Consider the following 27,491-nt stretch of genomic DNA (forward strand, 5'->3'; position numbering starts at 1 on the left):
CAGATTATTCACTCGTCTAAATAACATGGTTCACATCTAGCAACTATTAAATGACAATAAATAAAATAAATTTTTAAAACTAAAAAAACTGTTTTGTTAAATTACAAAAATAACCAAAATAAATTAATGAAATAAAATATTAATAAGGATTAAATAAGGAATTGGCAGAAAGCAGATTGATGATTCAAAGCTGCAAAAGTTGGTGTTGTCTCCCTTGTTGTTCTGGTTTATGCAGCATTTGAGGTGTATGTATAGGCTCTGAGGTTATGTCTAGTTGTTTGTGCGCTAGATTGAGGCCATCAGGTTTACCAGGTTGTAAAGAATGGCTATAAGTACTTACACAGGTTGTATTGAGCTTAACATGGAGCATCCGGATGAAGATGATGCACAGTAAGTGGACCATGGAGGTCTCTTGGCTGCTGGAGAAGTTTGGAGGTCTTGTTCTCTGTTTGCTTTAATTTCATTCTTTGCTGATAAAAAAAAAAAAGGAAATTCATAATTGTATAATAACAATTGAAAAAAGAAAGTCTAAAACAGTAGCGTACCAAATTTTTTCACTCTCTCCGAATAACATGGTCCACAACTAGCAAGTGACAATAAATAAAATAATTTTTTAAAACTAAAAAAATATTTTTTTAACTAATGAAATTACAAAATAATCAAAATAAATTAATAAAATAAAATATTAATAAAAATAAAATAAAAACAAATTTGTGGAAATAAAAAAAAAGTTATAATAAATAATTCTTTTATATATAAGAATAATGTAAAAACTACCCACGACAAATAATATAGTTATTGCGATGAAAAAATGTAAGTTTTTTTATTATATAATTGTAACATTATAAATATTAATAAAAGGATTCATTTTCATATAATTTTTTATTCTAATAATGATTATATAATAATTAATTTTTTGCCTATATATACCTTTTATCATAAAAAAAGTGGAGACGAAAACACGTGTTTTTCACAAATAATAATGAAAATAATAATTTATAATTTATAACAATAATAAGGAAACTACCCCACGCATTCGTTTTTTAAAAAAATTACCCTAATCATGTTACATTTTTCTCACATACAAATACTTATTATTTATTAATTTGAATAGCTAAACGCAGCCCACATAAGTGCCTTTCTTGAACGGTTGTTTAAAAAATTGGATGTTTCGTTCTATACCTCTACATTTTTGTTTCTGCACCAAATATCGAAATTAATCTTGTGAGTTTTATTTAAAAGGACAGTGTTAGAAGTGAGAGTATTCCGTAAGCAAACTTTTCCAGTAATGGTCCATCTGGAGCTTATTTTTTGAATTCCAAATTAGTGAATCCAAATTTCCAGCATGTAAGGAACACCCTTAAACAATTACTCTCTATTTTTTATGGTCTTTTTTTTTCTTTCAAACAATGCAAATATTACTTTATTTTAATTTAATTTAGTAAAAAATATACAACAATGCAATAGAAGAAATGTGAACATATATCACGTCTATGTGTGTTTATATTGGTCATAATAATATTTCACGAAGTAATCTCTACAAAGCTTTGATGAACTCGTACAAGCATTTGGTTTAAGACTAAAACTCGTAAGGAATAAATAACAAAGTCACATATTCACATTACCCTCGTAAACTCTTTATGATCAAGTAGCCACCAAACCAAGAAAACCCAACATTTTAGATAAATCGCATGCTATAAATTACTGTCCATCAGAAATTTTGCATATTGCATATTGCATATGCTTTCTTGCCAACCTTACATTCAATACCTTTGAATTTACAGCTAAAAATACTCTTTTTGAAAGATTTCCCCACACTGCACTTCATTTCCTCGTCCACAACTTTCTTCAATGAATGGCCAATGTCACCCGGTGCCCATGCTAACGATATGTGGGGACGTGGATCCTGTAAACAGTACCTCAAGTTCAAATAATGCTAAGACAATACTGAGTTCAAAGCAAAAGGTTGAATGCATTTATGGATGTACTTACAAATCTGATTACAATCTGAATTTATAGACTATTTATAACCTAATTAAGGGAAGATATAATAGGTAATTAAAGCTATGCAAATCAAAACTCCAAAAGATACTGAATAGAAAAGGGAATCTACACTAATTATATTATGCAACAGTTATGATGCAAGTTGTTCCGGTGGCAGCATTACTCAATAAAATTACCGACCTTGTAAAACTCAGGAAGATTATGAAGTCTGTAAATTGTATTCACTGCTTCAATTTGCTTTGTAATCTGCAATTAATTGGAAAGAAAGAACATATTTCACATTAATGGATAAACTAGATGGAGAGAATGAATTGGCATGAGATTAGACAGTGAGCAATTAGTAATCTTTTCAGATATTAACTCTATTTTGCAGATGTTCTCTTATCTCTAGCCTTTTCCCAATTCTTTGAGTTTCCATGCAAGACCAAAAGAATGTACGAGGCTTTTGAAAATTTACAATTCAATCTTTATTTATTTCAGTTTTCATGTCACTCTAATGGTTTAATTCAGTTTCAAATGCAATTTTCCAAACTTCCTAAAGTTCTATTAATATGTTTTAAATCAGCAGCTTTATAGGCAGCAAACTAAGATACAAACACTATCAACACACATTTCAGGGATATGATTTATAAGTAACACAGGCAACAGGGCATGCAAAAAAGAAAATAAAGCCACAAATCACACCTCTATTAAACCTCCTTGAACAACTTCTACTGAGAGAAAGGTGCGCGTGTGATCATCATTAAGGAAAACCTCCCACTTGTTAAAGTCTATCCAAAACCTACTTCAAACAGGAAACAATAAGAAAAACAGGTGGAAACAAAAGTACTGTTCCATTTTCATAAGTGAAAAATAGAAGAAATAAAACTGACTGGCGTTGAATTTGAAGCTTCTGTTTGAGCATTGAGATCACTGAGTCAATTTGGTGCACTCGTATTGGAACAGTTCTTCCCAAACTTATGTGAAATTCTCTTCCTAAGGCAACCTGTTCGAGCTTCTCATCATTTTGGCAGAGGATGTTTAATGGGACATCAACATCAACAACATTAAGACTTGGTTCCTGAGATGAAACTTTTTTCAAGAAAGCAGATATTTCTTTCTTCGATGGAGATGAGATGTTAACTGTAAAGAAAAACTGCACCTTCTAAATTTACCATTCAAAACTTTTGAACACATCATTGAAGACTGAAAATATGAAATGTACCGCCAGGTGCCAAATGGCCTAGGACCTGTCAGTATTCGGTAACGACTGAATCACGCAATGTATCATAATTAGCTAAAATAACTTAACAATTAGGTTATACAAGGGCTAATTATGGCACACACACTTTATAGGCCCAACCGTAAAAGAGCCCATCAAATACTATAAATAGGCACTACAACCAAGACAAAGGTACGTCATTATTACAACAATTATTACATTCGAATACCAAACACTTACTTGAGCGTCGTAGTACCTTTTGCAGGTGTACTCCCGACCGAGAGTCAAAGTCAGGAAGTTAGGAGAAAAGGAGGGAAGAAGCGAAGCACGACCGAAGAGAAGGAATCAATTATTCAACCACTGACAATTGAAAGAAGATTGAATATATTTCTGAAAATGTGCTTAGAGATGTGATTACAGTCTAAATTTACAAATTATTTACAACCTAATTAAGGAAAGAAATAATAAGTAATTAAAATTATACAAATCAAATCAAATCACTAAAAGATATCAAATTTGTTCTAATAAATAGAAAATAGAATTTGCACTAATTATGGAATAATTATCTCCTAATTATTGAATAATTATCTCCTAATTATTGAATAATTATCTCCTAATTATCCATCATTCACAGCTTGCAAGTAAGATCTTTGAAATGTTTTGTGGGAAGTTCTTTGGTAAACATTATAAGACCATTATCCAACTTCTCCTTAATGAAATGTCAGTCTATCTCTATGTGTTTTGTTTGGTTATGTTGAACTGAATTTCTGCAATACTGATGACAGACTTACTATCACACGCCAAACTCATAGGAGTTTCATATTTTATTTTGAGGTCATCGAGTATGATCTTCATCCATAATAGTTCACAAACCCCTTGAGCCATGACTCTAAATTCTGTCTCTGCACTCGATCTTGCAACTACATTTTGTTTCTTGCTCCTCCATGTCACCAGATTTCCACCCAAGAACATGCAATAGACTGTGGTGGATCTCCTATCAACAACTAATCCTACATAGTTAACATCAATATATACTTTCATGGATAAGTTTTCCCCTTTTTTGAATAGCAATCCTTTCTTAAGAGAGGCTTTTAACTACTGAATAATTCTATTTACTACATGCAAGTGTCTTTCTCTTGGATCATGCATGAATTGGCTAACAACACTAACTGCATAGGCTATGCCTGGCCTAGTGTGATAGATAGATGAGTTTTCCACTAAGTCTTTGATATTGTGTCTTCTCCACCTTTGGGCTTTCCTCATCATTCCCATTCCTATGATTTTGCTCTATTGGCACTCCAGTGTTCTTACATCCCAACTTACCAGTCTCTTTGAGAAGATCAAAGATGTATTTTCTTTGAGAAATAAAGATGCCCTGTCTAGAGTAAGCAACCTCTATCCCAAGGAAGTACTTCAGCTTCCCAAGATCCTTCATCTCAAATTGAGTAGTCAGTCTCTCCTTCAAAGTTTGTTTTTCATTCTCATCATTACCTGCAATAATCATATCATCTACATAGACCAAAAATAGAGTGAATTTACCATCCTAAGAATGTTTTATCAACCGAGTATGGTCACCTTGGCTTTGTCGGTACCCCGAAGATACCATAGCTTGAGTAAACCTTCAAAACCAAGCATGAGGTGATTGTTTATGACCATACATGGCATTCTTAAGTCTGCACACCTTATTCCTTTCATTATTGGCACCATAACCAAGTGGAATCTCCATGTATACTTCTTTGTCTAAGCTTCCATGCAAGAAGGCATTTTTAACATCAAATTGATGCATCCCAACCAAAGTGCGCTGCTAAGGGGAGAATAATCCTGATTGTATTCATTTTTGCCACTGGGTAAAAGGTTTCCTCATAATCGATTCCATAGGTTTGGGTGTACCTTTTGCAAGCAACTTTGCCTTATACTGGTCCAGTGTGCCATCAGACTGATACTTAACTATGTATCCACCTAAAACCCATTGCCTTTTTATCCTTTGATCTCTTTACAATCTCCCGAGTCTCATTCTTTTCTAATGCACCCATTTCTTCATTCATGGCTCGAACCCAATTCTCATCTTTTAAGGCTTCTTGTATTGATGTAAGGATTCTAATAAAATCAATAGTTGAAAGAAAACTTTGGTGTTGCATAGAAAGTTTTTTTGTAGACACAAATTGGGATAGGATATTTGGCACAAGATTTTTTTTCTCTCAAGATAATAGGTAAATCATCTAAATTAGGTTCAAAAGCATTATTTAATGTGTCCTCAAGAGTTTCACGGGTATGAATTCTTACTTTTGGTTCAGACAATTGAAATTGTTGTTCGACTAGGATGGTTCTTGTTGCCTTTGCTAATATTGTTTACCAAAATATTTGTTCTCATTATTCTTCTATGGTAATGATGCTAGTGCAAGATCTTTGTCATCCTCCCTAAGAGTGAAATCTTGCAACAAAGGAAAAGGTGACAACTCAAGGACCTCAGCTTCTTGAATACTTTCCCCTGAAGCTGAGAACTAGGAAAGAAGGACTTTGTTTCATGAAAGGTGACATCCTTGGAAACATAGACTTTACGACTTTGAGAGTGATAACATTTGTACCATTTTTTGTTGGGGGCATAACTGATGAAGACACATTTCATGGCATGAGGATCTAACTTGCCCTGATAAGGACTATGAACATAGACAAAAGTAGGACAACCAAAGACACGACTATGAAATGATAGAATATGGTCATAAGCTGAACAAGAGTAATACCCTCTAGAACCCGAGGGTAATATATTAATGAAATTAGTGGCAATCAAGACCGCTTCCTTCCAGTAAGATCTAGAAACAAATGTTTGGAAGAGTAGAGTTCTAGTAACCTCAAGCAGATGAACAATTTTCCTTTTTGCAATCATTTTTTATTGAAGGGTGTTCACACAAGTTAATTCATGAACGACTGCATTTTCCTTAAGGGAACTTGGAAAAGTTTTGGTTCACATATTCTCTTCCATTACTAGAACGCAATCTCTTAATTGGACTTCCAAATTGTGTTTGAACCATTCGGTAAAAATTGACAAACAAGTGAAAAACTTCATACTTATATGTCATAAGGAATATCCAGGTAATCCAAGTACAATCACCAATAAATGAAATAAACCATTTTGCACCCGATATATTAGAAATAGGTGAAAGTCTACATACATCAGAATGAATAAGATTAAAAGTGTACGGGTATGAGCGAGACCGAGATTCGGTCTCCCTGACCGAGATATGGTCTTCCGGACCGAAACCATAGGAATCTGGCCGAGACAATGGAAATCTGGCCGACCGACCGATACATAAAAACCATTAACGCTCAAGCCAAGGTCAGTGGAGCTAATATGCCATTAAGAATTAGGTAATGCATCCATAAATGTGATTTATCTCACTAATCAGGCCCAATAAGGTAAGCCCATTAAAATAATATAAATAACACACATTCCAAGGAGAAAGGTACGTCATTTATTATTGTGCACCTACCTGAATACCCCCCCCCCATTCGGTGTTCACCCAAGACCGAGAGCCGAAGGAGAAGCACGAAGGCGAGAAGGACCCCAGTCAAGCACCCAATAACCTGCCCAATCCAAAGAGGAAGACAAAGACTTCAATAGTTCTCTAGGTCCCATCTCCCTGGCAGGAACAATTGACGCCCACCGTGGGGCCGAGAGAAACTAGCTGAAGAAATAAAGTAGATGGTTTCAACCAGAAGTATGGAGAAAATGACAAGCCAACCAGACGATGTTGTTGTTGTCTCTCTAGAGAGAGATGACCAAGATGAAGAGAAAGACCGAGGAGACTGGTCAGAAGAACGAGCAGGAGTTGCAGGTTCTCCGTAGGGAGAACAAAGAGATGAAAAAGAAGCTGGGGGAGGGAGGACCCTCCGTTGTACCGACCAATGTTGTCGGCAGGTCCTACACCTCTCCCCCCAGCCCAAGACCGGCCGAGGGGACGAGAGACAAGGTCCCACCCCGGGAGACCGAGATGGACGATGAGTCATGCCTAGTCAGGTCCGCCCAGACGACTGTGACGGCTGACTTGACCCACCGACATCCTTTTACCAACACCATTATTGAAGTTCCACTGCCTGACAAGTGGAAGGGTTTCAACCGAGACCGATATGACAGATCGACCGATCCCGATGAACATATGGACGCTTACACCACCAATATGAGCCTTTACACCTTGGACGACACAGTGTTGTGTTGAGTGTTCCCTACATCGCTGAAGGGAGCAACCCTCAGCTGGTTCACCAAACTCTCATCCAACTCCATTGACAGTTTTGCCACACTCGTGGCAAAGTTTGAGACCCAGTTCGCGACCTGCCGGCCGCACCACCTGACTTCCATCGCCCTGGTGGGCATCCGCTTGGAGAAGGGAGAGTCCTTGAGAACCTTTGTTGATAGGTTCAGCAAGGTGGCAATGAGCATCCAGAATCTGTGCCCGGACGTTGCCATGCATCACATGCTGACAACCCTACGACCAGGGCCCTTTGCTGACAACCTGTGCATGCAACCAATCGATAGCCTGGACAAGCTGAGGAAGAGAGTTGCTAAGTATATGCAGCTGGAAGAACTCAGAGAGTTCCGTAACCAGGCCCGTGCCGAGGCCAACGGAGAGAAGAACAAAGAGGAGAAAGACTGCCAGGGCCGGCCGAGTCAAAGGAACGACTGACGTAGAGACAACCGGGAGCGACCAATCCGATTCTCGAGATACACACCCCTGACAGCCGAGAGGGGAAGGATTCTGGACGAGGCTCTCAACGCCGAGTTGATCCGTCCTCCAAGGAAAGTGGCCAGCCCAAATAATGCCGACCGAAGGAAGCAGTGTCAGTACCACCAAAACAGCGAGCACTCGACCGAGGAGTGTCAGGCTTTGAAGGATAAGATCGAGGAACTTATCCAAGCTGGGCACCTCTGCCGATTCGTCAAGAACGGCCGAGACCCACCCTGCCGGGCAGAACCACTTAGGCGGACGAGGTCACCCCAACGCGGTCGAAATGACCGAGATCACAGAGACGACCGACATCCTAGGAGGGACGATCCCCCTCGTAGGGAGGCCGACAGAAGAGGTAACCGAGAGGTTATCAACACCATAGCCGGCGGCTTCGCCGGGGGAGGGAGCACCAACAGCGCCCGGAAGAAACACCTGCGGGCGGTGCACCAGGTGAACACGGTGGCATTTCGATCAAGGATGCCACCCATCACCTTCACGGACGAGGACTTTAAGGGCGTGGATTATCGCCAACAGGACGACTCGATGGTAATATCGGCCGATATAGACCGATTCACCATCTGGAAGACCCTCGTGGACCAAGGAAGTTCAGTAGACATCTTCTACTGGAAAACGTTCAAGGCCATGAGGATAGCCGAGACTGAGATGATGCCCTACGACGACCATGTAGTAGGGTTCTCGGGTGAGAGGGTGGGTACCAAAGGCTACATTGAGCTCTATACCACCTTCGGCCAGGGAAAGAATACCAGGACTATAAGGATCCGGTATCTGGTCATCGATGCCAATACCTCCTACAACATCCTCCTCAATCGACTGTCCATCAATCAGTTGATGGCCATCGTATCGACCCCTCACCTGGCAATGAAGTTCCTTTCGAAGACGGGAGATATTCTTACGGTCCACGTGGACCAGAATGAAGCACGAGAGTGCTATGCCGAAAGCCTCCAAGTGGAGCCCTTAAGGAACGACATCTCTCCCAAGAGAAAGTCCTCCCGAAAGGACCACTCACCCAGGGAGGCCCGACTGATGTTAGTCGAGCCAACCGTCGTGTTGGTAGACCTTGACCCCCAGGCGACCGAGGATAGACTGGACGCAGAGCACAACACCGCTGTAGGGACGACCATGGCAGCTGTCGAGGCTGAGATCATGCACGCCACGCGAAAGAAGAATATGGACATGTTCGCATGGACACCGGCCGACATGCCAGGGGTGAGCTCGAACGTCACACCCACCGACTGTCGATATTTAAAGAAGCTCGATCGATCTCCTAGAAGAAGAGGGATTTGGGCGATGAAAACGCCTAGCAACAAAGGCAGAGGCCGAGAAGCTTCTGTCGGCCGGATTCATACCGGAGGCCCGATACACGACTTGGCTAGCCAATGTCGTCATGGTCACCAAGCCGAACAGCAACTGGAAGATGTGCGTCGACTACAAAAATCTCAACAGCACATGTTCGAAGGATACCTATTCCCTCCTAAACATTGACCGCCTGGTGAATGGGGCGACCGACCATAAAATTCTGAGCTTCCTGGACGCTTACTTTGGCTATAACTAGATAAGCATGCACCCAAGGGATAAGGAGAAGACGACCTTCATGAGGGCCAAAGCCAACTACTACTACGAGGTCATGTCGTTCGAGCTCAAGAACGCGAGGGCGACCTACCAGCGCCTCATGGACAAAATCTTTAAAGGCCTAATCGGCCGAGCGGTAGAGGTATATGTGGACGACATAGTCGTGAAGTCCAACTATTTCGAACAGGATCTGAAGGACCTCGATGAGGTGTTCAAAGCCCTCAGAGGGGTTAATATGAAGCTCAACCCCGAGAAGTGTACATTCGGGGTTGAGGGAGGGAAGTTTCTGGGCTTCATGCTCACCGTATGGAGGAGCATTGTTTGCCGATTCGGTGTCCCGCACACAATAATAACTGATAATGGCCGACAGTTTATTGACCGAGGTCTGGAGTCCTTTTATGATGACCTGGCATCAAGTCTGTTATGGCCTCGGTAGAACACCCGCAAACCAACGGGCAGGCCGAGGCCGCCAACAAGGTCATACTCAATGACCTGAGAAAGCGTCTGGGCAAGGCAAAAAGCCGATGGACCGAGTAGCTGATAGAAGTACTCTGGGCGTACAGATGCACCCTCAGACTACCACGCAAGAGACACCCTACAGCCTGACATATGGGGTCAAGGCCATGATCCCGGTCGAAGTGGCCGAGCCCACCATACGAAGGCAGATGGTCGACCTCACTCTAAACGAGGAAAGCCTAGCGGTTAACCTCGATTTGGTAAGTGAATTTCGTGACAAGAGCAGGATTCGAAAAGCCGCCTGCAAGATCCGGGCGTCAAGGCGATACAATACAACACAAAAGTTCGACCGAGGAGCTTCCAGAAGGGAGACCTTGTTTGGAGAATGGGCAGCGATGCGAGAAAAAACGAAGGGAAGTTCTCGTCCAACTGGGAGGGACCTTTCCGAGTCCGAGAAGTCGCAAAGGGGGGAGCTTATCACTTAAAGTGGCTTTCGGGCAAAATTGTACCGAGGACGTGGAATGTCATGCACCTCAAGTTTTATTACAGCTGAATTTAATAAATTCATGCACTATTTCCTTACCCTACCAGGGAAGTTTTGACGAGGCGTTTTCATCAAAGTACTAGCACTGTTCCCCTGCAACCCCTCGACTTAGTCTGGATGAAGCCCTAACTGGCATACCCTGCCAACACCTCTTTCAGCTCGATCTGGATAAAGCCCTAACTAGCATACCCTGCTGAGACCGATCAACCAGGTTTGGTCTGGATGAAGCCTTAACCGGCATACCCTGCCAACACCTCTCTCGGCCCGGTCTGGATGAAGTCCTAACCGGCATACCCTACCGAGATCGATCAACCAGGTTTGGTCTAGATGAAGCCTTAACCGGCATACCCTGCTAACACCTCTCTCTCGGCTTGGTCTGGATGAAGCCTCAACCGGCACACCTTTGTCGAGACCGATTGATACACACCCAAGTTAACGTTGTAACTTGGCATAAACAAACTCACACGTTAATGACCGACCGCCCATTTAACTTGTTCGATTAACACATTCACAATTAATGGCCGACCGCCCATTGAACTTGTTCGATTAAACATTCACAATTAATGGTCGACTGCCCATTTAACTTGTTCGATTAAACAATCACAATTAATGGCCGACCATTTAAATTGTTTGATTAAGCATTCACAATTAATGGTCGACCGCCCATTTAAATTGTTCGATTAAGCATTCACAATTAGTGGTCGACCACCCATTTGACTTGTTTGATTAAACAATCACAATTAATGGCCGACCGCCCATTAACTTGTTCAATTAAAGCAATCGCAATAATGGCCGACCGCCCAAACAAATAAAGACCGACACTTTTAACTTGTGCAAATTGTTTCTATAAAATCAAATAGACCGATTAAAAAGAAGTTGGGCGATATATCAAAAGCTGCAAAGGGAGGAAGTCACACCCCGACCTCGAAGGAAACAAAAAAACAAGAAAAGGCCACAGCCCGGCCAAAGGCAAACCTAATCTTGAACTTCAATGCACTCGCCCTCCTCAACCTCGATCGGCCCAACCTCTTCTGCCGCCAAAGCACCCATCTCGGCACTTGGGACCAACCGACCCTGGTGAACTTCACAATCAATGTTGAACTCACCAGTGGCCGGCGGCCCCCCATAAAGCACATGGGCTTGGCGCACGGCTCGGTCGAAGCATTGCTTCAGCAATTCCTCCGACTCCTCGTAGTTTTGGTCAAGCTCAGCTTCGACCTGATCCTTTGCAGCTTGGAGGGCGGCCAACTCAGTGGCGGAGGACGAGAGCTTCTCATCTGTCTCCTCAACCATCTTCTTCAACTCGGCAATCTCTATTGCCGCCCTCAATGTCTCGGCCTCCCTCGCCGCCAAACGCTGCCTCGCCTCGGCAGCGTCCTTCTGCGCCAACTCCCTCTTGGCCGCCTCCCGAGCAATCCTGGCCAACAGCTCATTATTAGCAGCCAAAGACTGCTTCAAATCTTCAGTGGCCTCGGCCAGCTGATGCTCAAGTTGAGAGACGTCATCGGCCTGACGATCTCGCCCTTGAATTCCATTCTGGAAAAGGACAATGGAGCGGCACATCAGCTCCAAGCCGCTCCTCAGCAGGTCCGAGGGGGAGACGCCTCGGATGGACTCCCGAGTCTCATTTGGGAGGGCTACGTGAACTCTTTGCGTAAATTGGAGGCCACCCCCCAGAAAGTCAAAGGGCGAGGGCGAGGCTCCAGCACCGGCCTCGGATGGCCCGGCCGCACGCTCTACGTGCCTGGACGAGGGCAGTGCCACCTCGACAACCTCTCGGTGAGGTGGAGGTGTTGGCAAGGACCTGGGAGAACGAGTGGTAGTGGCGGTGTTCCCATCGTCCCTCGGGCGTTTCTTGGACTTTTGGGAAGGACCGGCCGAGCCCTTGTCAATCCTTGTCAGCGGCAACACCTCAATTTCGAGAGCGCTGACAGCGGCCGATCGTTCTTGCACCATGCTTTCTGCAAAACAACAAAAACAAACAAGTTAGAAGCACTGTAAGACTGACCGAATCACAAGAATGACTGACCGACAAAGCTAAAATAAAAACCCATACCCCTAACGACCGCCCATTGCGCCGTCTCAGTATAGGCACCGATCAGCCTCCGACATGGAAGCTTCATCGGGATGGCATCAAAGAGGGAGAGAGGACCTCCACCTCATCGGTACCCTCTGTCAGTCTCGGCCACATCTTGAAATAACAAGGCTTGTGAGTCCAATAGAGGGGAAACCTCGATCGACCGCCCTCATAAAAAAAGAGGGTCGTCGCCTCTGGCTAAACGACGACCTTCACAAACCTCTCTTTAAATCTCTTATGAGACGACAAAAGAATCAAACAACACGCTCCCCGACCGACCGACCAACGAATGCCAATAGGCCTTTTGGGCGGGGTGACCGAAGCAAGGAAGACCGAAGGCAAATTCTCGTCCAACTGGGAAGGCCCCTTACAAATTCAAGATGTAGCGACCCGGGGGCATACTATTTAGAATTGCAGTCAGGAAAAATTGTACCGAGGACATGGAATGCCACGCATCTCAAATTTGATTATTGTTAATAAATTTATGCACTATTTCCTCAATCGGCTGTTTTATCCATAAGGAGAATTTTCGGTTGAGAAGGTTTTAACGAGGCATTTTGATTGATATTATTCTTTTTCAGTTAAGTACAAGTTAACGTTGAACCACACAATATTAAAAACCTAGAGACTCGGCTCGACTAAGGACGCTTACCCTAACCAATAATCCCTCCTGAGACCTAAATATTCAGCTCGACCAAAGACGCTTACCCTAACCGGTAATCCCTCTAGAGACCTAAAGATTTGGCTCGACTAAGGACGCTACTGTAACCGGTAATCCCTCCCAAGACCTAAAGATTTGGCTCGGCCAAGGACGCTTACCTTAACCGGTAATCCATCCCGATGCCTAAAGACCCAGCTTGGCTAAGGAAGCTTTGCCTTAAACGACAATCCCTCCCGAGGCTAAAAGATCAAAATATCCAAGTAAATGTGACCAACCAAAGATAGGTAGTATGTTCTCGGCACAATTCCATTATTATTATCAAGGTTATCAGACTCGAGAGTCTACTTAGACTCGTGGGAGTCCGGTAAACCCGACTCGTAGACTTGTAAGAGTCTACTTCAAATAAAAAATTTAACAAAAAAATAATAATTCATGATACCAATTCCATAATATTGAAATAAACAAGTTCATACTCCAACAAAATAACTAAAATCCCCAATCTGCCCAAAAATCCCCAATCTGTCCAAAAATTCCCAAACCCTAAACCTAAAAATAACCTTAAACCCAATAAGGGAAAAAATCCAACCCAATTTAAAAAGCCTCAACCTAATTTTATAATTCGTAACCCTAAACCTAATTTGTCCTATTTCCCAACCCTAATAAGTCCCATGAGTCATAAAAACCCCACAGCAGCCGCGCATTCCTCTGCAGTGCTTCGTGAGCGACAAGCTACGCGACGATGAAGGCGTGGTGCGACGAGCGACGTGGTGGAGAGGACGCGGTGCGACGAGCGGCACGGTGAGGAAGATGAGATGACAATATGGAATCAGGTAAAAAAAAACCCTAAAATCTAACCTAATCTTAATGAAACACACCGTTTTGGCCTTTTCAAAAAATCAATTGGTTGATTTTTCAGAACTTTTCACTCTACCTTCAAACTTTGCAAAAATCTCGTGAAAACAATTCACCCCCCTTGTTTAGGCCACTAATTCTAACAACATGTAGACTCTTCGGGTTGACACCTCTCAAGCCTGGAGAGCAAGTATAGCGGTCGGAGTCAAACGGATACTAGAGGATTCAGTACCCAGTTTGTGCCAACCAACATGATCAAAACCATTAGCCTCAGCCAAGGATTAGAAGGTCTAATCAGTGATTAAGCATTACATAATGTATTTTTAATTATGATCCAAACTTTAATCCGATCCAATAACAATGGGCCGATAATAATCATATAAATAGTCACAAATTTCGAGAAAAGGGTATGCTATCATCGCGCATTAATTACACCAAGCACCGAATACCGAGATCTTACTTGAGCATCAGAATACCTTTTGTAAGTACCATCCAGACCGAGAGTGAACGAAGGAGTGGAGGCCAGTCAAGGAGAGGCAATTGCTTAGTGAGGAAAGGAAGGGAGAAAGAAAGTTGACTGACCGAGGAAGGAGGTAATAGTTTTCTCAGTCCCTTTGATGGAGGAGGGCCAAGCACACCTCATCATGGAAGCCAAGACCCAAGGCTAGACCGTGATGAGCGTCTAGACTCAAGAAAGGAGCGTCTAGGACGTGATGAGGGAAGGCTACACATGGAGCGTCTAGGAGGAGACCTAGACCGTCTAGGCCCTATTACAAGGTCAATGGCTAAGCACATTCACGCCCAATTGGATGAAGAAAGCCTTGTACATGTTACATGGAGGCCCATTAGGGGTGCTTAGTAATTAGAGTAGTGCTAGAAAGCATAAATGAGTGAACATTCTAGAAACTTGTTTACTTGGCCGGTCATGAGCACATGTGCCATGTGCCTTGTCATTTTGCATTTCATTTGGCTCTCATTTCATTTGGAATTAGCTTAGCTTTCACGGCCCTATAGCCTATAAAAAGGAAGGCCATCTCTTGTATTTTCCAAGATTATTGTGAGTAAAGTTATGCTGCCAACATTGTGTCATGCTTTGCTTCTACCTAGTTTCTAGGCTCTAATCTTCATCTTCCTCACTTACCATAGGGCTGGCCGAACCTCCCTAATCCCATACATATCATGCACCTTCAAGATCACCATAGCTCCTAGGAGGATCTTGCACATACACATCCATGGCTTCCGCACCATCTTTCACATGATTCTAAGAAGAGCTTCATGAATTTGCCATCACCCTTTCTGTACAAGAACAAGAACCATTAACAACAATAATATGTTGGTTACCAAATAAAGCAGTGTAGGATGAAAAATAAGAGGAATGAGGTGTCATATGGTCAGTAGCACCAAAGTCTATAATCCAGATAAGAAACTAGAACTCTTACCACTCATGGTTAAGGAACAATAGCTAGATATACTAAGGGAGTCCATGAGTGCTCAAAACCGACTGAGCTTTGCAGATTGGCAAAATCTGTTCACAAAATTAACTGAAATTTTTTTCTAGTGGTGACGGTCAACGTGGCAGTCAACGCGACGGTCATGCAGCGGTCAATAACAGTGGTTGACAATCAACGGTATAAGGTGACAATCAACGAAAAAAAGGTTGCAACAATGAAAGCTGCTCAGAAAAAACGGTGCAACAATGAAGGTTGCCCAAAAGAAATGAAGAAACAAAGTCTCCCAAAATCAAGAGCTCTGATACTTTAAGCCTAACTCAAACTTATAAAACCGACTTATAAGGTAAGGTTTGCACACACTTATATACTATGAAATGTCCTTATCTCTAGTCGATGCGAGATCTCCAATACAAATCCCTCACGTCGAGACTGCCAACTCGTGTGTGGGACTATATATTATGGGTGGTCTGATAAACCCAATTAACTTTTATTAGGATAAGCTCTAAATGGCTTTGATACCAAATTGAAAGAAGATTGAATATATTTCTGAAAATGTGGTTACAAATGTGATACAGTCTAACTTTATAGACGGTTTACAACCTAATTACGAAAAAAAAAGGTAATTAAAGCAAGAAATAATAGGTAATTAAAGCTATACAAATCAAATGAAATCACCAAAAGATATCAAATTTGTCCTAATAAATAGAAAACAAAATTTGTACTAATTATAAAATAATTATTCCTAATTATGCAACAGTAACCATTGATGTCTCAGCCCCTCATACAAAAACAATTGACACCCACCGTGTGGCCGAGAGAGTACAGAAGATCACAGAAGCAAATGGTATCAATGAGGAACATGGCATGCAAGAGGATGACAAAATCTGAGCAGATGACCTTGCTTCTTTCGCTACAAAGAAAAATGGTCGAGATACACCAGAAAAATGAGAAGATACGAGTCTGTGGACTGCTTTGAGACACTGATTTCCAAATTCAGGACACAGTTCGCAAGCAGTCGACCGCATCATCTGACCTCCATAGCGCTCGGAAACATACGACAGGCAAGAAAAGGGCAAATCACTGTGAGTCTTCATGAAAAGGTACAATAAAGTATCTCTGAACATCCAAAATCTGAGTCCGGAGATAGTTGTGCATCACATGGTTACAACTTTGAAGCCAGGGTCATTCGTGGATAGCCTATGCAAGAAGCCAACAACTAACTTGGACAAGCTACGGAAAAAAGCGGTTATGTTAATGCAGTTGAAGGAACTTCGGGAGTATTGATATCAAGTACGGGCCGAGATTGGAGTGGACAAGGGAAAAAAAAATAGAAGAGTAGCCAACTCGCTTTCAGCCAAAATGACAAGTATAGGGAGAGTTGGGGACCTTGTTTCCATACTTAAAGCATACTGAACGACAGGGGGGAAATTTTGGACGAAGCCTTGAATGTCGACTTGATACCCATTCTCGGAAGTGCAGAGTCCTAAGGTGCAGATATTTCCAGGAAGTGTTGGTACCATCGAAACTTCGAACATACTACAGAAGAATGCCAAGCACTGAAAGATAAGATAGAAGAGTTTATCCAAGCCGAACACTTACGAAGATTTGTGCAAAGTCACAACCGCAACACGAATCGCAAGGAAGAGTATTTGAAAAGGGAAGAGGGGTGGCTTGGCCCGGAAAAAAATATCTTCGGGTCGTGCAGTTTGTGAACTCGGTCTCGGTTACTCCTCGATCAAGGATGACTCCGATCCTCTTCATGGATGAAGACTTCAAGGCCATTGACCCCACTCAGAATGACCCTATGGTCATCACCGTGGATGTTGACAATTCCTCAATCATGAAAACCCTTGTCAACCAAGGAAGTTCAGTAGATATCCTCTTAGAAAGATGTTTAAAAAGATGAGGATCCCAGAGACCTAATTTGTCCATGGTTTGAGTTAGATTTTACTCTTAGAAAGTAAGTAATAGGCCTAAGTCCAAGGTAAATCTAAATGTGAGGCATTCTAATGTGCTAGACAAATAAGTACATAGTAAATTCAATAAAAACCACTGCAACAGCAAAACCATCACATCAAAACATATAATGGTATGTTTACAAAGACAAGTTCTTTTAAAAATCATAATTAACTTACTTGGTATGTAAACGTGCAAGGCATAGTTACCATCGACATGAGGGAAGCTCCTAACTCTTGTTGACTGACCTATCTGCAGATCTAAAGGCCATTTACAATAAAAACCATGAATAAATAGTTGTCGACAAGAACATAGCATACCAGCACATAATAAGAAATGAAATTAGTTACAATGAAACTTCCAATGTAAGAAATGAGTTTTTGAATTCAGAAAAGAATTGTAACATCAACTAAGATTTTGAGGTGGTAAAATTTGCGATTCTTATTATTTCCTAATGGATCACCTAAACCTATCAAACAAGATAAAAGCTTCATTCTCTTTTCTCCTTGTAGTAATGAGTAAATAAAAACAAGTTTAAAACCTGGAATACCAATAAATGTTGACGGTTCAAGGAGAGAGATAGGAGGTGGTGGCAAGGGTGTGAATACTGCTGAGGGAGCAGAGGTTGGAGCTGAAGGTACAGATTCAGAATCCGAATCAGAAGATCCATCCCCATAACATGATTTCAGTGCCTCCATTTTTCAGTCAACACTTTATAACATACGAAGATCTGCACATGAAACTCAACATTTATGGTACCTCATAAAACAAATAAAATAATCAAAGAATGATCAAAACCCTCAAAAACCAATCCCTTGTGTTTATGCAATTATATAGTTCATTTATAAGAAGCAAAAATAGACTTCTCTCCCATTTAATTTGTACTTACTCTTTGAAATTTGCAATGATAAATCTACTGTAGTTAGATGCTAAATGAGATTGGAAAATAATTTTTTTACGGATTTCCATTCAGGACTTGGAATGGGATTTCATTGCTTTCTACTGGTAATGCTCAAGTGATAACCATTAAGCAAGACACGCTGTTTGTAATGGAACAAAACACTAAGCAAGTTTCACCATAACCCATTTCCATAAGGTCATAAAACAACAGTATCACATAAGATTCTAAAAGCTGTACATACAAAATATACAGGCTACAAGCAGTTTTTTGTACAAATGCCATGCAATCCATAAATCCAACCATTGACACATTCAAAACAAAAATTAAAAAAAAAAAATAGAACGAGACAAATCAAAGTTTGATTAAGCACTAGAAAGAGATTACAGAACTGTTAGTAAAGTTGAGAATTAGTAACCTATGCCCTCCCGAAATAAAAATAAAATAAAATTTTGAAAGGATTAGTTTTAAATAATTCTTTCTTTTTCAAGTAAAACAGATCATGGAGGATGTCACCATGTTGAGAAGAGAGAATATGGGAAAGAATATATTGAATTCAACATATTGTGTACATAAATGGGTATTCTTGTGTATAATGAAGAAGAAATACAATAATAAGAGACAAAATCAATATCTAATATTGGGAAAAATTTGGTAAGAAATTTCCCATGAAATTGTATCATATCTCCCTATTTAATGTAATTGTCAAATCTATGATTGTTGCTGATACATTTTAGGAAGTTTTATTAATTAGCTTGCTGTATTTTATTCTGAATTGTTTCAGTATCTTGCTATGAATACTAGGATTGTATATGTAGAAACAATCCCATAATCACAACAGGGATTTGTCCCCAAGTTTTCACTATTTCCTTAATTGTCAGCAGGTTCCTATAAATATATCAATCTGATGTATCTCCTAAATTAAAATATCACAGATTATTCCAAAAGTTGAGATAGTATCAAAGCTCCTAATCTTTAGAAGCCTCTGACCATGCGACCTAACCCTAAGGCACGACCGTTACTGCTGCATGACAACCTAAATCTAATGTGCAGCCTTCACTGCTGCACGACTTAGATTATCATTGCAGTCCTTATTTCTACACAATTCTCCTATACACCCTTGTGCCTTGATCTACTTGTGATGGTTGAAATTGTGAAACCTACTCTAGAAATTGGAGACAACAAGTCCCAGAATGTTGGAGAATTGTAGAATGTTAATCATGCGTAATGGAAAGAATGATCTCAAATGGTCTCTATTAAAATAAAGGAAAAGAGAAATAGGATAAATCCTTTGTGTATATTGAACACATAGGGTTATGTTTATATATAGATAAAAAAACATACAGAAAATATGGGCTAAGCCCGTTACATAGAAATATTTGACAATATCTAATAATATCTCATAATATCTAACCGTCTCAATGCATTAAAACCATCTTAAAAGGAAAAGGGAAAGTCGGTCACTTGATTGATAATGCTCTTTATGAAGGGTGACAAATTTCAATCATGGGATGAAAAAAAACTCAATGATCATGGCATGGCCACGGAATTCAATGGTCACAATAATCAATGATACCTGCATGTTCCTTACTTCTGCAAAGGGGATCTAGGAAGCTATAGAACAAACCTATTCTAAGGCCTTGGCAGCCAAACAATATAAATTACAAAATATACCAATCAAGCCTATAAGAGTTAAATGGCCAGAAGACTTAGTAATTATTAAGGAGTATACCGAGCAAGATAGTATGATTTCTTGGTTGGTCTAAATTCTAAATATGACTAGATCCGAATCCAAATTGTGGGAAAGGAGAAAGTCCCAAGACTTAATTAAGTGGTAGCCATTGTTCAAAGTGAAGAAAGCAAGAGAGTTGATGTTGGAGACTCCAAATATCAAGAGTTCAGGAATGGTGGTTGAAGGAGGAACAACCATGCTTGCTAATCAGAGGTAAGGTGAATTTCCCAACATGGAAAAAAAGGATGAAGGGGTCTGATGTACCTACTCTAACACACCACGCCACATAAGGGAGAAGTGCTGGAAATTACATGGAAAACCCCTAGCTAAGAATGGAGGCAGAAAGGAGAGCAAGAATGGGGGCAAAAGGGAGATCCTCCAAGAAAAGGAGGGCAAGTATACGTTGCTAATGGACAAGGTAAAGAATTTGTCTAGCTAAGTTATGAGGATAAAGAAAGGGTAAGCTCCCTTCTTAGTAAATTGGAAAAACCCACAGCTACGTACTTCATAACATACTCTAGTGGGTTTTCATGTTCTCTTGGGTTTAATGTTTCAGATATGCCTTTTACCCATTATTGGATACTAGACTCTACAACCACTGACCATATGACACCCCTCCCCCAATACTTTTTCACATATTTGCCATGTTCTAGCAATAAGAAAATTTCCACATCAAATGGAACCCTTGTAATTGTAGCAGAACAAGGAGAGATTTGAATAAGTCCATCCATAATACTAAAAAATGTCCTTCATATCCCTAAACGGTCAACCAATTTAATTTTGTATACAAAAACTCAGAGAATCTCTCATAATGCTGTTTTTCATAACAACTCTTGTATATTCCAAGACAAGAACATGGAGAGGACGATTGGACATGCTAGGGAATGCAATGACCTTTATTGTATGGGGAATCAAAAAATTCCAACCAAGAGTCACTCCCTCATGTCTGAGTTTGCCATGACGAGCAAAAGGAAAGCTCAAAATTTTCATTGTGGCTTGGGATACCCTTCCTTTCTAGTTATGAAAGCTCTTTTCCCTTCATTGTGAAACACAAATTTTGTACCTTTCTCAATTAGCATTAAAAAGAGCTTGTCATACTAATGTATGAGGTCCTTCTAATGTTCCTAATATCTTTGGTGCTAAATGGCTTGTAACCCTCATAGAAGATTGTACCTAGGTGACAAGTTTTCTTGTTGAAACAAAAATTTGATGTTAGCTCCATTTTTTTAATTTGTCTCAAAAATTAAAAATCAATTTGGAATTAATATCAAAAGAATTGGGTTTGAAAGGAGAAAACTTGATCTTCGGGAAATAAAGTATGTATGTGGTTGTTTCTAATCATGGTAGTCAAATATGCAATTCAAACCATAAGATCGTACGAGTCTACGATCTTCTTCTCCCTCTTCGATCTTGCATCACCTGGAAGTTGCAATATCAGTGGATCGTGTCAGATCTACGCTGTAAATCGCAACTCGCATGGGAGCGACAAGTCTCGCGATGCAGTCCCACTCGCATTAACACCTCTCTCAAGCTTGACACTTCGCCCCTGACGTTCCTCACAGCAGCAGTGCTTTTCATAGACTCGACATACCTTGTTGCGACGCTTCTCGCCGGTGACGCTTCTCATGAAGTCGATGTTACTCATGGTGGTGCCTCTCACATCCTCGCCGTACCTTGTGGTGGTAGCTCCTCTCATGGACTTCATGATGCTCCTCATCGCACCATGCATGTGGCACTTCCTTGTGGCAGCTCTTAGGTTAGGATGCATGACCCGAGTTGTATCCCGAAAGCCTAATTATTTTACTTTCGAAGTTCAACTGCATAACAACGGTGCTCTATCTTCCATAAAGTTTGGGAGGCAGAAGATGTGACTCCCTCTCTTCCATAAGTGGACTGCCATTGCTTAGAAATATCAAGAAACCCCACGCCATGCTCCCACGAATGACTACCCCTCTACTCTTTCTAAAACACAAAAAATTCCTCTTTTTCTTCAACTATTTAATTTCACTTCAAAACTCCACTCACTCTAATTCCAATAAATCTTTCTCCCTTTGTCTTTTTCCATTGCACCGCACCACTCTGTTCTTCAGTTTATAATAAACCAAGTTGCACTATAATACAACCAATGTGCAGTCCAATTGCAGTTTGTCCCTCTGCTTTTTTCTACTGCACCGCACCACAACACTTTGTTTGTAAACCAAACTGTACTGCCCAAAGTGCAGTCCAATCCATTTCTCCCTCTGCTTTATCACTGCTCACACCCAATCTGCACTCCCAATCATTAAAATGACTTCAAATCCAACTTCAAACTCCTTTATACCCGTGGCTCCTAAAAACCCTCCAAGAAGTATGAGTGATATAGCTTGGAAGCATTGTATCTCAGTTGTTGGAAGCTACCGTCAACAACATGTTTAAGAAAGGTGTAATATATTTTGTTTAGTTATTTACCTTTGTCAAACATCATTGATGAAAGGTGGGACAAGTAATTCTATGGGCCTTTGCATGCTGCAGGCTATTTTCTTAACCCTCAAATGCATTATTGTCTTGGATTTAAAGTAGATTTGGAAGTGAAATGAGGTGTAATGGAATGTATAACTAGGATGGTGGAGGATAAGGATGAACAAACTCTCAATGCTGCAGGCTATTTTCTTAACCCTCAAATGCATTATTGTCTTGGATTTAAAGTAGATTTGGAAGTGAAATGAGGTGTAATGGAATGTATAACTAGGATGGTGGAGGATAAGGATGAACAAACTCTCATTGATGTTCAAATTGATGGTTTCAAAAAACGAGCAAAATATTTTGGTTGTCCCTTGGCTACTAGATAAATTAATTTAAAGGCTCCAGCAGATTGGTGGGAGTTGTATGGCGATGGGTATCCTAAACTCCAAAAATTTGACATTCATGTATTGGTTTATGTTGAATGTAATGGGCTTAGCTCATAGTTTATATTATTTTGTTATTATGTTATTATTTCCATCTATAAATAAACACCCTTATGTGTATTTTACACAAGGGATATCAATCCTGTATTTATTTTCTTTAATCTTAATAGTTTAGATAAATTATTATTTTGTTATTGTTTATAACTAGGAAGGAGTTACTCCAATGTAACTAGGATGTGGTGTTTACACCTAATTATGTACTCTTTTATATATTATGAAGTTCAATTATGAATTTTGAGTGAGATTTAATGATTTTGTATATGAATATAAATTTTCATAAAATTTGTAGGATCTTACAATCTGTGCTACGATCTCTCGATGTAGGACTCATTTCTTTTTTCGATCTTGAGTAAGATCTCAATTTTGACTACCATGTTTCTAATAATTCGATACACATGTGGACCTTAGCCTAGACGTTCCTATTTGTCAAAACCATACTGCTCATTATGCATTTTAGGAAGTTTCTTATTTTATTCTTGCTATAATTTTTTTTTATTACGGGTGTATCTTGCTATTAATACTAGGATTATGCATTTAAAAAACAATCCCACAATTACAGGGATTTATTTCCTTAGAATTAGCTCACTATATTTCCTAGAGTAACTAGTAGGCTCATGTATTTATAGGTCCAATGACCTCATTATTGAAATATAGAAGAAGTATATTATTGTTTCTAAATTTGAGACTATTGCTCTAAGAAAAGGAACTAGAACATGAACCCCACAACCACTTTACCCTTTAAAAAAATTCAATCTTTAAAAAAATTTCTCCTACCCATAAAAAAATTTATCACAAACCTAAACACTACAATCATATTGTCTTATGTATCTGGAGCCTTATCTGATATGAAATGGAAACAAACCATGAATTTGGAGATGGAGGCGTTGAAGAAAAAAGGACCTAAGAACTTGTCACCTTACTAATTGAAAAAAAAAAATCAATAGGGTTTATATACAATAAAACATTAAGCTGTTAGGAGACCATTAAAAGGTATAAGAAAAAGGTTGGTGGCCAAAGGATTCACTCAAACCTTTGGAGTGGATTACTTGGAGAGTTTTGCTTTTGTTGCTAAGATTAACAAAGTCAGAGTAATATTTTCATTAATAGCAAACCATGATTAGGATATATAGATATTAGAACTAATGTAGATTTAACACTGAGAAAGAAAGAGGAACAAAAGACAAAGGCGGCTCAATAGAACTAATGTCATTTATGACACAAGTAACCTATGAATGAGATGTATGGTAATTAACACAACTTCTCTCCAATATGTTTTCGGAACAAACATATGGAAAAGAAGAGCTTTAGCTACTTCTAGGAGATGACGGTTCTTCTTTTTTGCAACATCATTTTGTTGTGGAGTGTTAGTTCATAGACAATATTATTAAGGGACAATAATTTAGAGAATTCATGATTCATATATTCATTACTATTAATGGACCTAATTCTTTTGATGTTTTTTCAAAATTGATTTCTGATAAGACAACAAAATTAAGATTTGAAATGCATTTGATTTACTTTCTATAACATATGACCAAGTGACACTGAGTATAATCGTCAAGAAAAGTAACAAACCATTTTGCACCAAAGATAGATTCTAAAACAAATTCCCAAACATCGAAGTGAATTAAATCAAAAGGGAAATTACTCTTTCTATTGCTACTTGGATAACATGCACAATGGTTTTTTGACAATGGAAAAATATCACAATTGAAAGACTCACCAAACTTTTTGGTAAACAAACAAGGGAACAATGATTTAATATGGCTGAATGTGGGGTGCCCAAATCTTCTATAATGAATCTATATTTGATGTGCCCATGATTCTATATTTGATGTGGCAATTTTTCTGTTTCTAAGATTTGTACCTTGATTAGCTCATATTCATGGTTCAAACCTTGTAAGAAATACAGATTCTTCCTCTTTCAATGGTTTCATCATGTGTGGCAGCATTTCTTTCACACATCTTCAAATTTTGGTACTAATCTAGTTTGATCCACGACCCATTCAAAATTTCGTGATATTTTGATAAAAAAACTATGATTGGTATTAAACACCCTGCTTTCAATGTTCTAATAGGCAACAAAATCTTTTTTGAAAGAGAATGTTATTTAAGTCATTCCAAATTTCTTTAGTATAGGATAAAACGTATAAATCCGACTTATCTCATAAATCATGGAATGTCACATCCAGGTCAGGATCAGTACATCTTCATTATGTGGTATGATCTTCATCGTCCTTTAAGAATCCTCCAAATGTACTGACTCCTCTACAAATAATTTTCACCATCTAACCAGTAAGGACCTACCACATTTGGAAGATCACTAGAACCCATAGGAGTAAATTTTCACCTTAGCCATTGAAGAAAAAACAATAAACTACAAACAAAAAGAAGGACTTTTTTGTTAAGAGAGCAGAAAAATTATATATACTCAAGTCGGGTACAAACACAATGTCACCACCCTTTGGATGAACTCAGGGGATCTCTACAACCTTGTCTACGGTGGCGGCGACGGGTTTGTGTCACCAAAACAAGGCGCATGGACTACATATGCTAACGTTGTTGATAGGGTGTGGTGGTGACACATGGTGTTTTTGTAGGTGATGCGATTATTAGTGGTGTGATCATAGAAACAGAGCCCCGAGATCAGGAGCCCTGATAACAACTTCAATAATGAGGGAATAAAGAAATATATTATTAATTTCAATCATGCTAATTGCAATTTCAACTCCTGTATTTGTAACGATCACATTTTCTTAACGAAATAAATTCTATTGGAATGAATGTGAAGATTCTAAGGATATTTTATTCTAATTACTATGGAGATATTATGATATTTTTATCCTAACAATTCTCTATTGACAACAAAAACAAATGCATCAGCTCATAATTTTACATTATCACAAGTGACTGAAATCATCTATCTCTCAAGCACTAAACTTTACGCATTGGAAAAAAGTGAACAGAGTAGCTAAAGTCCGTCTTAGCTCACAAGTGATTGCACTTACAGGAAAAAAGACTAACTGTAAGACTTAAGAAATATTCCCTTCGCAGATTTTTCACATTTTCCCAACAAACTAACATACAAAAGTTGAAAATCAGATGAGGAGAACATATTAGTGTGCTAATGCAAAAGATTATCATGAATCACAAGATCAGAAGACCAAGAAAGAAAACACATGGAATATAATTTAACATATTAGAAGGAAATATCCTCTAAGATATCCCCCTTTTCATGATCCACTTTCAAAATCTGTCAATAATCAAAATTGCTTTATGTCACCTCATATTGAAAGAAATTAGAAACCTAAAATTAGTTTCAAGAAATCACCGAATTAACCAAAATAAACACGAGTTTCATCATCAGAAAAAGCAGAATCATGCTAGATATGTTATCAAGCTCAAACTACACAAGAAATCAAACAAAGGAAAAATCTCAATCACAAAAGCAAAAGGACACCTAAAATATTCAATGCATTGAAAAAGAAAACTGAAGCAAATGTTTATCACATTATTTCAGAATTCACCAAAAATAAAATATATACATGTGTGCTGTCATCTATAAATGTACAAGTAGACAAAGAAAAAAGGAAGAAAACTAACATTACAAAAATCAAGTTTTAACTGATGTCGCTATGGAGCACTGTTAAAAAGAGCTACCAAGGTCACTGACTAGTTCGAGGATCTGTCCTGTGCTTTAAATATTGGAGCTTGCAGCTTATGTAATTTTTGGCCATAGTGAAGCCAAATTAAAGTAGAAACAAGTATCACGATGAAAGCCCATTGCCCGATACATAAACTAAGCAAATTTTAATCAAAAGTAAGCATAACAATGCTAATTTTGTCTATAAACAAACAGAAACGAGATATTGAAGAAATGATAATAACAAATGGGAAATTGGTTCCTAATAATTGTTTAATCTAAAACAAACACAGCTTATTGAACGGCGAACGAAAACTGCAGAGCGTGCGAAAATTGCATTACTGTGAATTTTCAGCTACAAAGCATCAGTTAGATCAATTGTTGATTAAGATAATTATCTGAGTTATGAAGAATATGCCTATGTTGGTTCTGCAGTTTGGAGCAGGGCTATGTTATATTCATTTAATTTATATCCAACAAAATTTAAAACATGAAGAAGCATTGGAAGGGAGAAAAGGGTTACCTCAAAATTTAGCGTTGTGGTGAACCGATCACGTGCGCCACTGTCATCAGGTTTATGATGGAAAAGAGAGGGGAAACAAATAAGAGACCGAGAAGGGTTCCAGTGTTGTTATCTTTCTCAAAGTCTCTGTGAGCTTTGGACTATGTTTTGCTTTTAACTTTAAGGTTGTCTTTGGATCAGGGAAGGGTTTTGTTTTTTAAGGAAGTGAACTTTGAATTACAGAGTAAAGTGTAAAAA

General features: G+C 39.4%; 1 protein-coding gene across 5 annotated transcripts; it reads right to left on the reverse strand.

Moving 5' to 3' along the window:
- Positions 1-1,464: 1,464 nt before the first annotated feature.
- LOC137823458 (uncharacterized) lies at positions 1,465-27,437 on the reverse strand. 5 transcript variants are annotated; one of them, XM_068628602.1, is made up of 7 exons: positions 27,255-27,437; positions 18,064-18,243; positions 17,693-17,773; positions 2,877-3,126; positions 2,689-2,785; positions 2,185-2,250; positions 1,465-1,906 (listed from the first exon to the last, which is right to left on the reverse strand). In XM_068628602.1, the coding sequence occupies exons 2-7, from the start codon at positions 18,209-18,211 to the stop codon at positions 1,712-1,714; spliced, it is 837 nt and encodes a 278-aa protein (XP_068484703.1). In that variant the 5' UTR covers positions 18,212-18,243; positions 27,255-27,437; the 3' UTR covers positions 1,465-1,711. The 5 variants fall into 5 exon arrangements, with proteins under 5 accessions (XP_068484703.1, XP_068484702.1, XP_068484699.1 ...); XM_068628601.1 differs by having other exon boundaries at positions 18,055-18,243; XM_068628598.1 differs by lacking the exons at positions 1,465-1,906; positions 2,185-2,250; positions 2,689-2,785; positions 2,877-3,126 and adding an exon at positions 11,346-12,477.
- Positions 27,438-27,491: the final 54 nt, after the last annotated feature.

The sequence above is a fragment of the Phaseolus vulgaris genome, chromosome 8, assembly GCF_000499845.2.
Source record: "Phaseolus vulgaris cultivar G19833 chromosome 8, P. vulgaris v2.0, whole genome shotgun sequence".
NCBI lineage: Eukaryota > Viridiplantae > Streptophyta > Magnoliopsida > Fabales > Fabaceae > Phaseolus > Phaseolus vulgaris.